The sequence below is a fragment of the Erythrolamprus reginae genome, chromosome Z (assembly GCF_031021105.1).
Source record: "Erythrolamprus reginae isolate rEryReg1 chromosome Z, rEryReg1.hap1, whole genome shotgun sequence".
In the NCBI taxonomy this organism is placed as follows: Eukaryota; Metazoa; Chordata; class Lepidosauria; order Squamata; family Dipsadidae; genus Erythrolamprus; species Erythrolamprus reginae.
Genome location: NC_091963.1, coordinates 103,818,122 through 103,831,076, shown reverse-complemented (window position 1 = coordinate 103,831,076; position 12,955 = coordinate 103,818,122). Strand labels below are relative to the sequence as shown.

Sequence of the window (12,955 nt, the reverse complement as noted above, 5' to 3'; positions counted from 1 at the left end):
GAAAGTTTTGATATTATATAAATTCGCCGTGCTTTTCAATGTCTAGCATGCTTCTTTGAAAATCCCAATTTAAAAGAATTGGAAGTGGGAGGAAGTGGAGTTATGTTACTAAGTAATTGTCTCTCCATAATTCTACATTTTGAAATCTTGGAGCATTATACAGTTTCCAGTGCAATTTTTTTTACAAAGAGCAATATGGGGGAGAGGAATAAAAAAAATTGAAATTAAAAATTAATCAGTATGGGTGAAACTACTAAAGCAAAAAAATAAAAAAAGAACAATTAAAAATAAGTAAGTACCCTCTTTCATTGAGGAATGTTTCAAAAAGTCTTCTTAAACACTGAAAACAGTGTTTTATCATATAAGAGATATCAACACTTATCTTTTAAAGACTGAGAAAAAAATAAACCTATTCAGGTTTCCTTCATTTTAGTATTAAATACCCTCCACCCCAAGAATTTAAGAATTACAAAGTTTTTGGTTTTTATTTTATTTTTGCCATTCACTCAGGGTGTATGTACTTCAACAAAAAGACACTTGCCATTCTTAAGAGAGAATTTTTTTAAAAAAATCATTCCATCCACTACTCAGTGGACTCACTACAGAAACTTAGTTTAGCTAAGGTTTGGAAGTGAGTATAACAGCACAGGGCTTTTCACAGTAAACCAGGGAACAGCTTACCCTTGGAAGAATGCAGCCTCCTGCCTTTTCACATAAAGGAACAATAACTAAGAGGGAAAATATCCCAAGACTTACATAACATAAACATTTTTTCTAATTCAGTATAAAAGGCATGTAGGCACCATCTGACAAATCTTGAAATTCAAGAAGGCAAGGGAGAAAAAAAACATTTATGGACTTTGCAATACTGAGATTAAATCTACATAAGCCGTAGAATGAGCTGGCTGAGTGACTGATGGTGCTGAACTGCACTTTTCAAGCATTCTTCTTCCTGGAAAGGTGCAGTCTTGGCTTTAGAAAGAAGATTAATACAGCCAAGAGGATGTTGGACTGGTATCTTTCTCCATAATATGTCGATTTTTCTACCTATAAGAAGGAAAATTTCTGTCTCTTACTCTACATGTGGATTTCTCCACCTGCTCCTTGAAATAGTACAGCTCATTCTAAGACTTCATTCTGCAAAAAAAAAAAGATAGACCAAGACACTGATTCATCTCATCCAGATCTTCAGTGGGCTGACAGAAATAGCTCAAGTCATACAAGAACATTCAATTCATGTCTCCAATTTATTATTTTACTTATGAAATCTTTCCTTCTTTTCCCTCCCCCTCCCCACACTTGTCAATGTAGCAAAATTCATCACATCAAACCCAAATCACTAGATTTTGGGGGATGGAATGATGTCACAAAAAGGCTAAAGAATTTTCACTCTAAAGCCCTGGGGAGAAAGAAACAGAGCAGCCCAGTGAGCAAAAGGGGGGGGGGGGGGTTATCAACCATTTCTATAGTAGGTGGTCAATGGTTTGCCCATCAAACTAGTTGCTCTGAGGTTAGGAGAATAAGAAAGTAAACACTACCCCCCTCATGCCACCGTTCAGTCATTTTAATAAGGTGCCCCTCTTCCTCCTCTTGGAGGAGCTCTATCCTGCCCACGAAATGATTTCCCATATGCAGTGGACTGGGCTGGGTTTCCCCACGTGTGGCTTGTTCCTGTGTCACTTGAATCTGTTACTCCCACCTCACTGTAGTTATGAATTTTGGCCTCTGAATGTACCAGTGTATTGTCACTCCCCTCAGTTTTGACGAAGGACTGCCCAACAGCAGAATGTATCGCTAAAGGAACTCGGGTGAAACGGAGGTCCTGGTCCCCAGGGAACTGAACTGATCCTGTGCTCTGGTAACTGCTGGACTCCCTGATGTGGCTTGTGGAACCCGGGAAGGTCCTACTTTTCCCCGCAGTTGGGGATGATGTCTCTGTTAAAGTCTGGATGGGATTTCTTTCATCAACATCAAAGTTGCAGCCCTCGGGCTTGTCGGTGCTGTAAGTCCTGGATGAAGTTTGTGACTTGGTGTATTCCAAGGAGGGCTTCCCAACTTGGGGTTCTTGCTTTGGGTGGCTCAGCAGCCCTGCCTCTTGCTGGGATAAAAGTTGGAGGAGAGCGGCTGTCATAGCCGGGTTCAACTCCTGAGCTGCATTAGAGTTGTTCTCTTCAGCCAGAGTGGGTGGTGGCAGCGGTGGTGGTCCAGGAGGCTCAGGGGGTCTCTTCTCTGGTGGGAGAATGTGAGGACAGGCTGTGGAATGGTTACTTCTTTTAAACACCAACTCATAAGTACATGTGAACAAACATTAAACATTTCAGAGACAGATATAAAGGAAGTGGGCAAAATTTAGGGAAAAGAACATTCTTTGAATAAAATAACTTCAAGATTATCAGACAAAAAAAAAGGATTGCATGCTGCAGGACTCAAAAATTCTCGTTCTGAGATCTTTGAGAGCCACTGCCAGTCAGATTAATAGTACTAGGTATGAAATAGCTGTGTGTGCTTTAAAAGTTTTTTTTTTTAAAGAGGTAAACCAAAGCAAATTTCTGCATCAAACTTATTTAAATTCTGGGAGCCATGTACAAGATAATAATTTCTGTTTTTTACTGTTTATTATACATCTGATTGTCATAGTTAGTTACAAAGATCTAGGCAGGGTACTGAAGTTTCTTCCTCCCCACCCCCCCAAGAAAAAAATGGTGCTGAATCCTTCCTTCATTTTCTTAAATTTCAGCAATCATGGCCCACATTTTCAAATACTATCTCTGAAAATAAAATAGCTAGATATATACCTTTAAATTAATGAAAATATTATTTTCACTGTAAAGAATATCACGTAAGCAACAAAATTCCATATAGAATAAACAATAGCCCTTCCCATAATCAAAACCCATATGGATTACCCAAAAGAAGAAATGTTTAATGATCCAAATTGTAAAAGAGACCAAGCAATACGCTGCTCATTTCCATTTTGGTAAAATGTAGGGATTCTCCCCATAGTTACCTCAGATACCCCAAACCATTGAAGCTGATAAGAATGGACCCTCTCCGCCAATATTAGCCTAGTTCAGAATAAGCATCTGGCATTTCTACTTCAGTTTAGACTGCGGTAGTTTTCTTTCATAAGAAGGGTGAGATGATGGGGCAGGCCTCAGTGGGAGAATCTGCGTCCTCTCATACGTAGAACAGACTTCTTTTGAACTCCTTTCCTCAGCACAGATCAGCAACTATTTAAGTTCACCTTCATAAAGGGCTTAAAGATTTAATTAGAGTAACATTAATTATCGATTTTATTCTTCTAACATTCTAAAGACTAAATGTAAAGCACAAAGCTAGGGCAGTAATGAGGAGGACTATGATCCAGCCTTCTCAGTACCATGCTAGCTTCCATGTGCATGAAAACTGACATGAGTATTTGAGCAATCATTTCTCAATTTAACAAGGTACATGCCAAGACTTCCCAGCCTTACGTCCTGAAAATTATTTCACGGGAAAAGCTAGGGGCAAGAATTCACAACCTGCTCAAGGTCTTATGATGAACATTTTCAGGAACCCAAAACTGTCGCCAGATTTCACACACACTCAGAGACGACTACCAGGCTTGGTTAAAGAATATTCAAAGAGTTTTTTATTTACCACATGGAAAGACCCATATAATCTTTCCCCCTTAAGTCCTAGAAGCAAGGGGGTGTCTCAATTTATTTACCTGCAGTTTCCTCCTGAGGCAAAGTGGGGGTTTTCCTTGGCCCCCGTAGATCGCTGTTCTTCTCACTGCTATTCTGCTCTGTATTTGTTGCAGGCTCTTGGGTTTTAATTAGCTGGCTCAGCAAAACTGCCAGAACACTTTGCATGTCTCCCTGAGTGCCTGCTGCTTCGGGAGTAGGTTGTTCCTCAGAGGGACATGCTGGTGGGGCTTGTTCCTCAGCAGCTGTTTCCTCTTCAGGCACGTTCTGGGAATCCTGTTCTTGCTGAGTGGTGGTGACTTCATTGAGTGCATTGATAGACTGGTTAAGGGCCTCTAGCTGTTGCTGCATCTCAGGGTTTGAATGAATGTTGAGTAGCTGGGCCATCTGCGGAACACTTAGGTCCGTCTGGCTCTGCAACAAGTTCAGTAAGACAGCCAGCTCACTCTGATTCAGCTGCTGTGTGATGTCACCAAGACCTGCTGAAAACATGAGGCAAGGCACCAGGGGACAGAAAAAGAAGCAAAAAGACCTTAGAAAAAGTAGAGCAGGAAATTGTCTTACATGCAATCCTACCTCTTGCTTACAAACACATTTAGTGTTACTCTCCTCTTTCCCTTCAAGAAATATTTTTTTTAAATTTATTTAATGTGAGAATAATAAATGACATAGCGATCAAGAACATAGGACACATACACAGGGGCAAATAGAAATGTCAACCAGAGAAATTCAAAATACTTGTAGGAGACGCATTCAAAATGCTTGAGGGAGAACTATCATATAAGCCCAGCTTCTCACCTGACATACCAGGATGGATTGTATGCCTACTTGCGGAGCTGAATCTATGGCAACATCTCTCAGTCTCGTATCCTCTACTCATCTGGAACTTAGCCTTGATGTTACTAGCTGGAGATTATAAAAACTGAAGTTCAGGAAAACTGACATTCACTAATTTGGGGGATTAGAAGGCACACATATCACCTTTGTTGTATATGAGTACACTATTAAGGAAATTCCTCTGTTTGGTACAGTTTTATACACCTGCTAATTTGCACTACTGCCTGTTGGAATTGCAGCCTCAGCTCCCTTGGTGCATTTACCCATCTGCCTTCAGCTTCCAGAATTTAGTTCATTTTAGAGTAGTGGATGATACATGTCAGGAAAGACAGAAAAATGAACATGTTAATTTTACTGGAATTCTTCATAAACTATTAATGCATTAGTCTTTTGGAGAGATATTCTATACCGAGAGCAAAAAGCAGCATTTTAGTGATGTTTTCTGTTTTTTCCAGCCTCCAGGACTTGTTTTGGTGTGATTTGTAACCAGTCCTTGGATGAGCAGATATGCTAAGTAAGTCTCTGAAGTCAGTGATACACCAAGTAAGGAACCTAAGGAGACACTAGGACTGGATCCTTCAACAATCCTTGAATAGTTAATTAACTGTAGTAGTGTGCCTAAATAATGACTAAATAATTGTGTATCTGAAAAATAAATCTGACACAGAATTTAATTCAAACTGGACACAATTCTTCAATTATAATTCAATATATAGATTCTATTACATGCAAAATTAAATATCTCTCCGCATCATTTTATTAATGAAATACAGCCAATGGTCAGTAGGACTGCAAAATCTATATTGTAATTTCATAGGATTTCTAAAGCAGAGTAGAGGTCTAATAATATTGACTGAATTTATTGAGATTTACAAATTTCATTTTATGATTTATATTGCATTTGAGTATGTTTCTAGATATGTATGCTTTGCTTAGAGCTTAAGAGTGATATTCAAGCTTTTAAAATGATATAATGTATTCTATTGTTCATGATCAGTTAATTATATTTCTATAATTATAACTATATTTCTATGTTTCTATATTTAGGAAATCCCAAAGGTGCTTTTTTTCAAGAGGCAACTGGACTTTCTGGTTTTTCTTTGAAGACATTTCACTTCTCATCCAAGAAGCTTCTTCAGCTCTGACTGAATAGTGGAAGGATTTGTACTCTTACAGGCAGCTGTTCATTTGCATGCTTTTAAGCGGGTAGTTAAGGTCACTGGAGTTAGACTCAGCCGTCCACCGCCATTTAAAAGACACAGGCCACTCTTTTGAAGATAACAAAGTCAATATTTTGGAACAGAAAGGATCACTGGTTTCAAAGAAGGGTTAAAGTTGAATGTCAAAATTGAAGAGCTCCCCCCCCTCAACAGAAGGGGAGGGACACAACATCACCTATCTTTAATCTACAACCCAGTCCTTTCAACAATTCCAAGAAGGCCCCACATCCATTTGCACCACTTTGACTCTGATGACACTGATAAACATCCAGGGGGCCTTAAGGACATGCTAAAAAAATTCAAATGACCAGCTGTCTGCAAGGAATATAAATCCTTCCATTCTCCACCATTCAGTCAGAGCTGAAGAAACTTCTTGAATAAGCAAAAACGTCTTCAAAGAAAAAACAAAAAGTCCAGTTGCCTCTTGAAAAAAAGCACCTTTGGGACAACCATGACCTAGATGACTGAGAATCCCCATAGACATATTCAGGAAAAGTATCATCCCTAAATCATCTGTAAATCCCTTGCTTACTTTTTTGCCCCTTTTGTTTTTTCTCTTCTTTGTTTACATATTTATCTGAAATGTCTACTAAGGTAAAGGTAAATGTTTCCCATATCCAGTTGCATCCTATTCTAGGGGTCAGTGCTCACCTCTATTTCTTGTCAGAGGGAGCCAGCATTGTTCAAAGACATTTCTGTGGCCATGTGGCCAGTGTCACTATACACCAAGGGGCAAGGAACACTGTTATCTTTCCACTATAAATAGGTATCAATAGTAATGTCCAGGGGAAGAGCCTTCTCTGTGGCGGCACCTAACTAACCCTATTGCACAGCACTTATGTCTCAAAAGTTGGCCAGTCAGCTTTACAGCTGATAAGTTCAGCATTTTTAACCAGAGAGCCAAAGCACTCCCCAAAAAACATTAGAAATGTTAAATAAAAATATATTACAGAAGATACATAGTTTCTGAACAGGCATAAGTAAACCTTGTTTCACTATAATATTGTTTTTTATTATTGTTGTGAGCCGCCCCAAATCTTCGGAGAGGGGCGGCATACAAATCTAATAAATTATTATTATTATTATTATTATTATTATTGTCTGAAAATACATACTACTGATTGCATTTAGTGCATGATGCATTATATGGACTCATTATATAGAGCCAGGGTGGCGCAGCAGGTAGAATGCTGTACTGCAGGCCACTGAAGCTGACTGTAGATCTGTAGGTTCAAATTTCATCACCGGCTCAAGGTTGACTCAGCCTTCCATCCTTCCGAGATGGGTAAAATGAAGACTCGGATTGTGGAGGCAATATGCTGGCTCTGTTAAAAAGTGCTATAGCTAACATGTTGTGAGCCGTCCTGACTGTAAGGAGAAGGGCGGCATAAAAATAGAAATAAATAAATAAATAAATAAATACATAAATAAATAAATAAATAATAATAATAATAATTATTATTGTTATTATTATTATTATATACATATGTGAATGGGAATTTATCACATGTAAAGTGGTAAAGAGATTTCCATCAAAAGACTGCTAAACTGAAATCCAGCACATTTACTGACTCTTTACCCAGGCCTTTGCCAATAGAGAGTAAGACCCTTTGCTTCAATGTGCTTGCCCTCTTTTAACACTATCTTTTTCCTTTAATTAATTTTATCATAATTTGACTGTAGTGAGCTACCCAAGGTCATTGACAACTACCGATAGGTGACCTATAAGTTTAATAAATGATCATTATTACATAAATTTCCAAAAACTACCCAGAAACCTCAATTAAAATGGAATAAAACTAAAAATGTCTAATCAAAATTGGCTGTAAAGACTTTATTACTAATATGTGGATGTGTTTTTTTTTAAAAGTATACATCACTATTCTCAGTACATCTAAAGGCAGTTTGGAAATTGTTCCATTTCCATCCTACCCAAATTCAAACTTTAATCATAATCTTGTTTTAATTAAACATCTTAATAATAGTGTACATAACATAAAGATATAATAAAAGATGATTCCAGTTTTTATGCTAGGTTTCTTATACCTGATTTCCTTGAAAACAAATTAAAGATGCAATATAAATACATAAATGTAGTATTTACAATAGGATTACCTTTTTCTCAAGCATAACCCTTTTCAAAATCATTATTTATGATCTGAATTTCCAAATATTTAGAAAAGCAAAAAATCCTGCCAATTAATTAAATCCTCAAGGGTTTTCCTAAGTTACACACTAACCAAATGGGTCTCCAGCACCAGGTTGTGTTTTGATCTGAGCAGGCTGGGGGGGGTACTGGGCTGCTATGATTCTTAATGGTTTCAGTGCTTATTACAGCGGCTGTATTCTTCCGGGAAGCCTTTGCCGAGGGAGGTTCCTCCACCGCAATCCCACTTTGCCGCTGCCGCCGGCGTTTCTTACTCCAGAGTTCATGACAATCCTGCCAATGAGGGAGGCTAGAAAGACAATATGTTTGTATATTGTCAATAATGGCAAATACAAATAATCAAAAGAAAAATTCTAATATTAGATTATTGGCATTTCTCTTATTTTAGATTATTTTTACCCCAATAGTCCAACACAAAAATCTTTCTTGTGTGTTAGCAATTCTTACATGAGTCAAAAGGGAGGTCATTTGGAGTGAGTGAATGACAGGAGGAATAAACCTGGTCTTTACAAAAGGCTTTAAAGGTATATAGAAACCACATGAATTTCACCACTCCTTTTTTAAAGTTTAGGGCAGTGATGGCAAACCTTTTTTTCCTCAGGTACCAAAAGCGCATGCATACGCACTATAGCACTTGCGTGAGTCCCCATATCCATAATTCAATGTCTGGGGAAAGCAAAAATGTCTCCCCCCACTGAGGGTATTTGGAGGCCGGAAATGGCCCATTTCCTGATATCTGCTGGGCCCAGTAGGCTCATTTTTTGCCCTCCCCAGGCTCCAGAGGCTTCCCTAGAGCCTGTGGAGAGCGAAAATGCTCTCCCTGCCCCACCGATGCTGAAAACCTCCTTCGTGTGAGCCGAAAATCAGCTGGCTGGTTGGAGCTAAGCTAGAGCAACTGCTCGTGTGCTAGCAGATATGGCTCTGTGTGCCACCTGTGGCATAGGTTCGCCATCATTGTCTTAGGGCATATAAATCATGGGCCATTTCAGTTAATAAAAATTTGGAGTTGCAGAAAAAAATGTGACTTGAATCGAGACACAGCTATATTTTTCTATGATTAAGCAGTTTTCTCATCAATTTTCCCAATTTGCCTCATCCATCTGTAGCTCCAACAGATTTCACAGGGACCTTGACCAGAAAAAAAACCATGGAAGGTGGCTACATGCAGACATATCACAGGAATAAAGGGAATGGCCAGCAGCATTTTAGCGTGTATGAAGAAAAAGGAGATTTGGGGACTGAAGTACTAGGTAGATAACTCTAAGCTATCTTCCAAATTTGAACCAGCTTGTAAACCAAGGAAGGGTTTCTTTTTCCTTTAGCAGGATACTTACTCTGGAGGATCCATCTTGCTGATATCAACATCCTTTAGGAAATCACTCTGCAAGGCTTGCTCTGCTGTACATCGTTTATTAGGGTCCAGTGTTAGCATATGGTCTAGCAAGTCGAGGGCAGCAGAAGGAATGCTAGAAGATGAGAAAAAATATGGGGAGGAGAGCTCAGAGTTGACGCAATAATCAGCACTGTTAGTTTGTTATCTATCTATCTATCTATCTATCTATCTATCTATCTATCTATCTATCTATCTATCTATCTATCTATCTACCTACCCCCCCACCCTACTTCTTAACCACCCATTTTTCTTAGGGAATAGACTTGGGTGGTATACTATGTAATTAAAATATAAACAGCATATAAAATCAACATTAAAATATTTAAATTAATTTAAGATTTAAAAATTTAAATATTAAAATATGACACTGTAAAATTTCAGAAGCCATATTACTTGATAGAATTTTTAAATATTTAAGGCAACCTGTTTTCTTAAATCTTTTATCAGGAAAGAACAATCTATAGCAGTGATGGCGAACCTATGGAATGGGTGCCACCTGGCATACGGAGCCATATCTGCTGGCGCATGAGCTGTTGCTCTAGCTCAGTTCCAACATGCATATGCTTGCCAGCCAGCTGATTTTTGGCTCGTACAGAGGTTCTGTGAGGGCATTTTAGTTTCCAGAGAGCCTCTGGGGCGATGGGGGAGGACGTTTTTATCCTCCCCTGGATCCAGGGAAGCCTTTGGAGCCTGGAGAGGGTGAAACACGAGCCTACTGGGCCCATCAGAGGTTGGGAAACAGGCCATTTCCAGCCTCCAGAGGGCCTCTAGGAAGCGGAGGAAGATATTTTCACCCTCCCCAGACACTGAACTATGGATTTGGGCACTCGCACATAAGTGATAGTGCATGCCCATGCTCTTTTGGCACCCGAGGGAAAAAAGGTTCGCCATCACTCATCTATAGCATACAACTAACTATGTATTTTGTGCCTCCGAGGCTCTCTCCAACTATGAATAATACTTCAATGTCAGTTTCCAAAATGTACTTCAGGGAACCTGTGGAATACCAACATAGTGTCCGCGGAGTTAGAGATTTTGGCCTGACACATAGTTTGTCTTATGCTTTTGAAATTCAACAGACACTTGCTGAACTGTATTTTTAGAGGGCAGCGCACCGTGAAAACTGGGCCAGAATGAGCCATCTGGTGTCAAGAATATGGAAAAGAACTTGTTAATTGAACATGGATATACATCTGTCTTTCATATAGATAGTCCTTGATTTATGACAATTGGGCCCCCAAATTTTGTTGCTAAGTGAGACAATTGCTAAGTGAGTTTTATCTCATTTTACAATCTTTCTTGCCATAGTTGTTAAGTGAATCACTGCAGTTGTTAAAAGCTAATAATACAGTTGTTAAGTGAATCTGGCTTCCCCAATGATTTTGCTTATCAGGTCACGAAAGGTGATCACATGACTCCGGAACATTGCAAACATCACAAATATGGGTCAGTTACTAAGCATCTGAATTTTGATCATGTGGCCGTGGGGGTGCTGCAATGGTTGTAAATATGAAAAATGATAACAAGTCACTTTTTTCAGTGCTGTTGTAACTTTGATGGTCATTAAATGAATTGTTATAAATCAAGAACTATCTGTACCACAATTTGATACGTGCAAGTACATGATTCTGGTAATTTGTGTTTCAAACTCATATGCTTATGATTATCAATTGTAAAATATTTGCCTAAATAATTGTTACTAGTCAAAACAGATGTTTCTGGATTAAATGGACAAATTTGAGTTCATATTACACATCTCCATACTTTCATTTAAAAATCAATCCAATATACCAGCTCTAGAAGAAAGGATGAGATAATCTTAAACCAGTATCAGCAGTGTTGGGATTAAATCACTGAAAATTGAGGCCACGTGTATGGATTTGCTTATTTCTTTCCTTGAGCCTACTGCTCAAGACATGGATCTAATGCTCTTTGCTGACTAACCAGATGATTATGCCTCTATTCATTGCCATTGGATGTACATGGCTGTGGCATGCATAGCAATTCAAACGAATGTATAATTTATGTGCTGACAAAAGAGAATATGATTTGGGAATCTGGCAGCAAAATTTACATTTAATCATATTCATAAGTCTTCCCCCACTCAACTCAAGACATAACTGAGATGATTAAACAGTAATATCAGTATCAATTATTTATATTAAAAAAACAGTACTAGTAACCAAGTAGTAAGAGTCCCAATCCCTGAAATGAGCCCTTGTAGCATATGTTTAAATTCATCTATTTTTCCCAACAACTGTCTAAGAATGGATGCTTTGAGTGTAAAGTGTTCTCAAGTATAGTATGAAAAGAGAAAAGAAAAACAAATAAGTAAGTAATCACTCCTCCCCCTTTATCCAAGACAAGTGGACACTACTGAATGCAGTTAAGAGCTGAAACAAGTAAATCTTCTCCTAAGTCTCATCTAGAATCCACCAAAAGTCTGTGGCTTTTGGTCAATTAATTTTTGCAGACCCTGAAAGTTCACCAAGCAAGCTTTTTTAGGTAGACAAGTGGACAGCCTATGCAACTCTACATTATCTCATATTCACAGAGACAGCAGATAGAAATAAAAAATCAGATATTGAGCTTTGTAGTGTTATAGTAAACACGAGGACACACTGCATACAATGCTATGCTCTCACCCAAAGAACAGTGCATCAACTTACAAAGAAAACTCCTCCCGCAGGCGTCTACGATATTGCTTCTTAGGTTTCATGGTATTGAAGTAGGGAAGTTTGATGACATCTGGCCATGCAGCTGGGCACGGGCTTCCACAAAGACGACTGCAAGGAAATGTAAACACAGTTTTGAATATCTTGATAAACATAATACTTGAACTCACTCAGTTCTGTGGGTTTTACTGAATTACCTATCCAACTGCAACTCCAAACAATACAGTAACAACATTTGTGCATCACCTTTCTTCCACTGGTTGACATGATGCACTATTCTTTGGCATAGCCATTAATGTGCTGGCCTAGAAACTAGGATACTGCAAGATTATCTCCTAGGCATGAAAGCCAGCTGGTTGATTTTAGGTCTGGGTCTCTCCCGCCCCACATTTCTTTCTCTCTCTCCCTCCCTCCCTCCATTTCTCTCTCTCCCCCTTCAATTTCTCTCCCTCTTTTCCCCCTCCCTCCCTCCTAATTATTAAAGAAGAAGTTCAGAAAGAATATATATGTGATTTACATTTCTGTCTATTTAAACTCAACTTTTACTTTAAATATCTCAAAGGATTCATAAATAGCTATTGGCATGGACTTTCAAACTGAAGTAAAAAGAGCATCAGGAAAAATTTGCAAGAGTAAAATTTGTATTAGTCATCTCTAAATGCAGAACACATATGAAGAAGAGTCTTTTCTGGGGGGGATATTTAAAGCATCAAAGAAATGAGTTCCCATTCATATACTATAGTAAGTTGAACATTCTGACAAGCACAAAGATGATTGATTGATTGATTGATTACATTTATTTGCCACCCATCTCATATCCAACAATTCTGGGTGGCTTGCAACATAAAAGAAAACATTAAAACCATCCATTATAAAAACACGGAATACAAAACGATTTCATAGATAAAATCAATGAGAAAATGTGGCAAAGAAGGGAGCCAAACATATGGAGGGTGGGAGGTGGCATTGAGTTTTAG

At 38.5% G+C, this 12,955-nt stretch overlaps 1 protein-coding gene across 1 annotated transcript in view; it reads right to left on the bottom strand.

Annotated features, from left to right (window-relative positions):
* Nucleotides 1-474: 474 nt before the first annotated feature.
* Nucleotides 475-12,955, bottom strand: part of CDK12 (cyclin dependent kinase 12) — a 32,174-nt gene continuing 19,693 nt past the window's right edge. Inside the window, 6 exon segments of the mRNA XM_070728977.1 lie at nucleotides 475-2,229; nucleotides 3,710-4,165; nucleotides 7,984-8,035; nucleotides 8,037-8,199; nucleotides 9,245-9,376; nucleotides 11,973-12,089. Coding sequence (XP_070585078.1) covers nucleotides 1,565-2,229; nucleotides 3,710-4,165; nucleotides 7,984-8,035; nucleotides 8,037-8,199; nucleotides 9,245-9,376; nucleotides 11,973-12,089 — 1,585 coding nt within the window. The 3' untranslated portion in view covers nucleotides 475-1,564.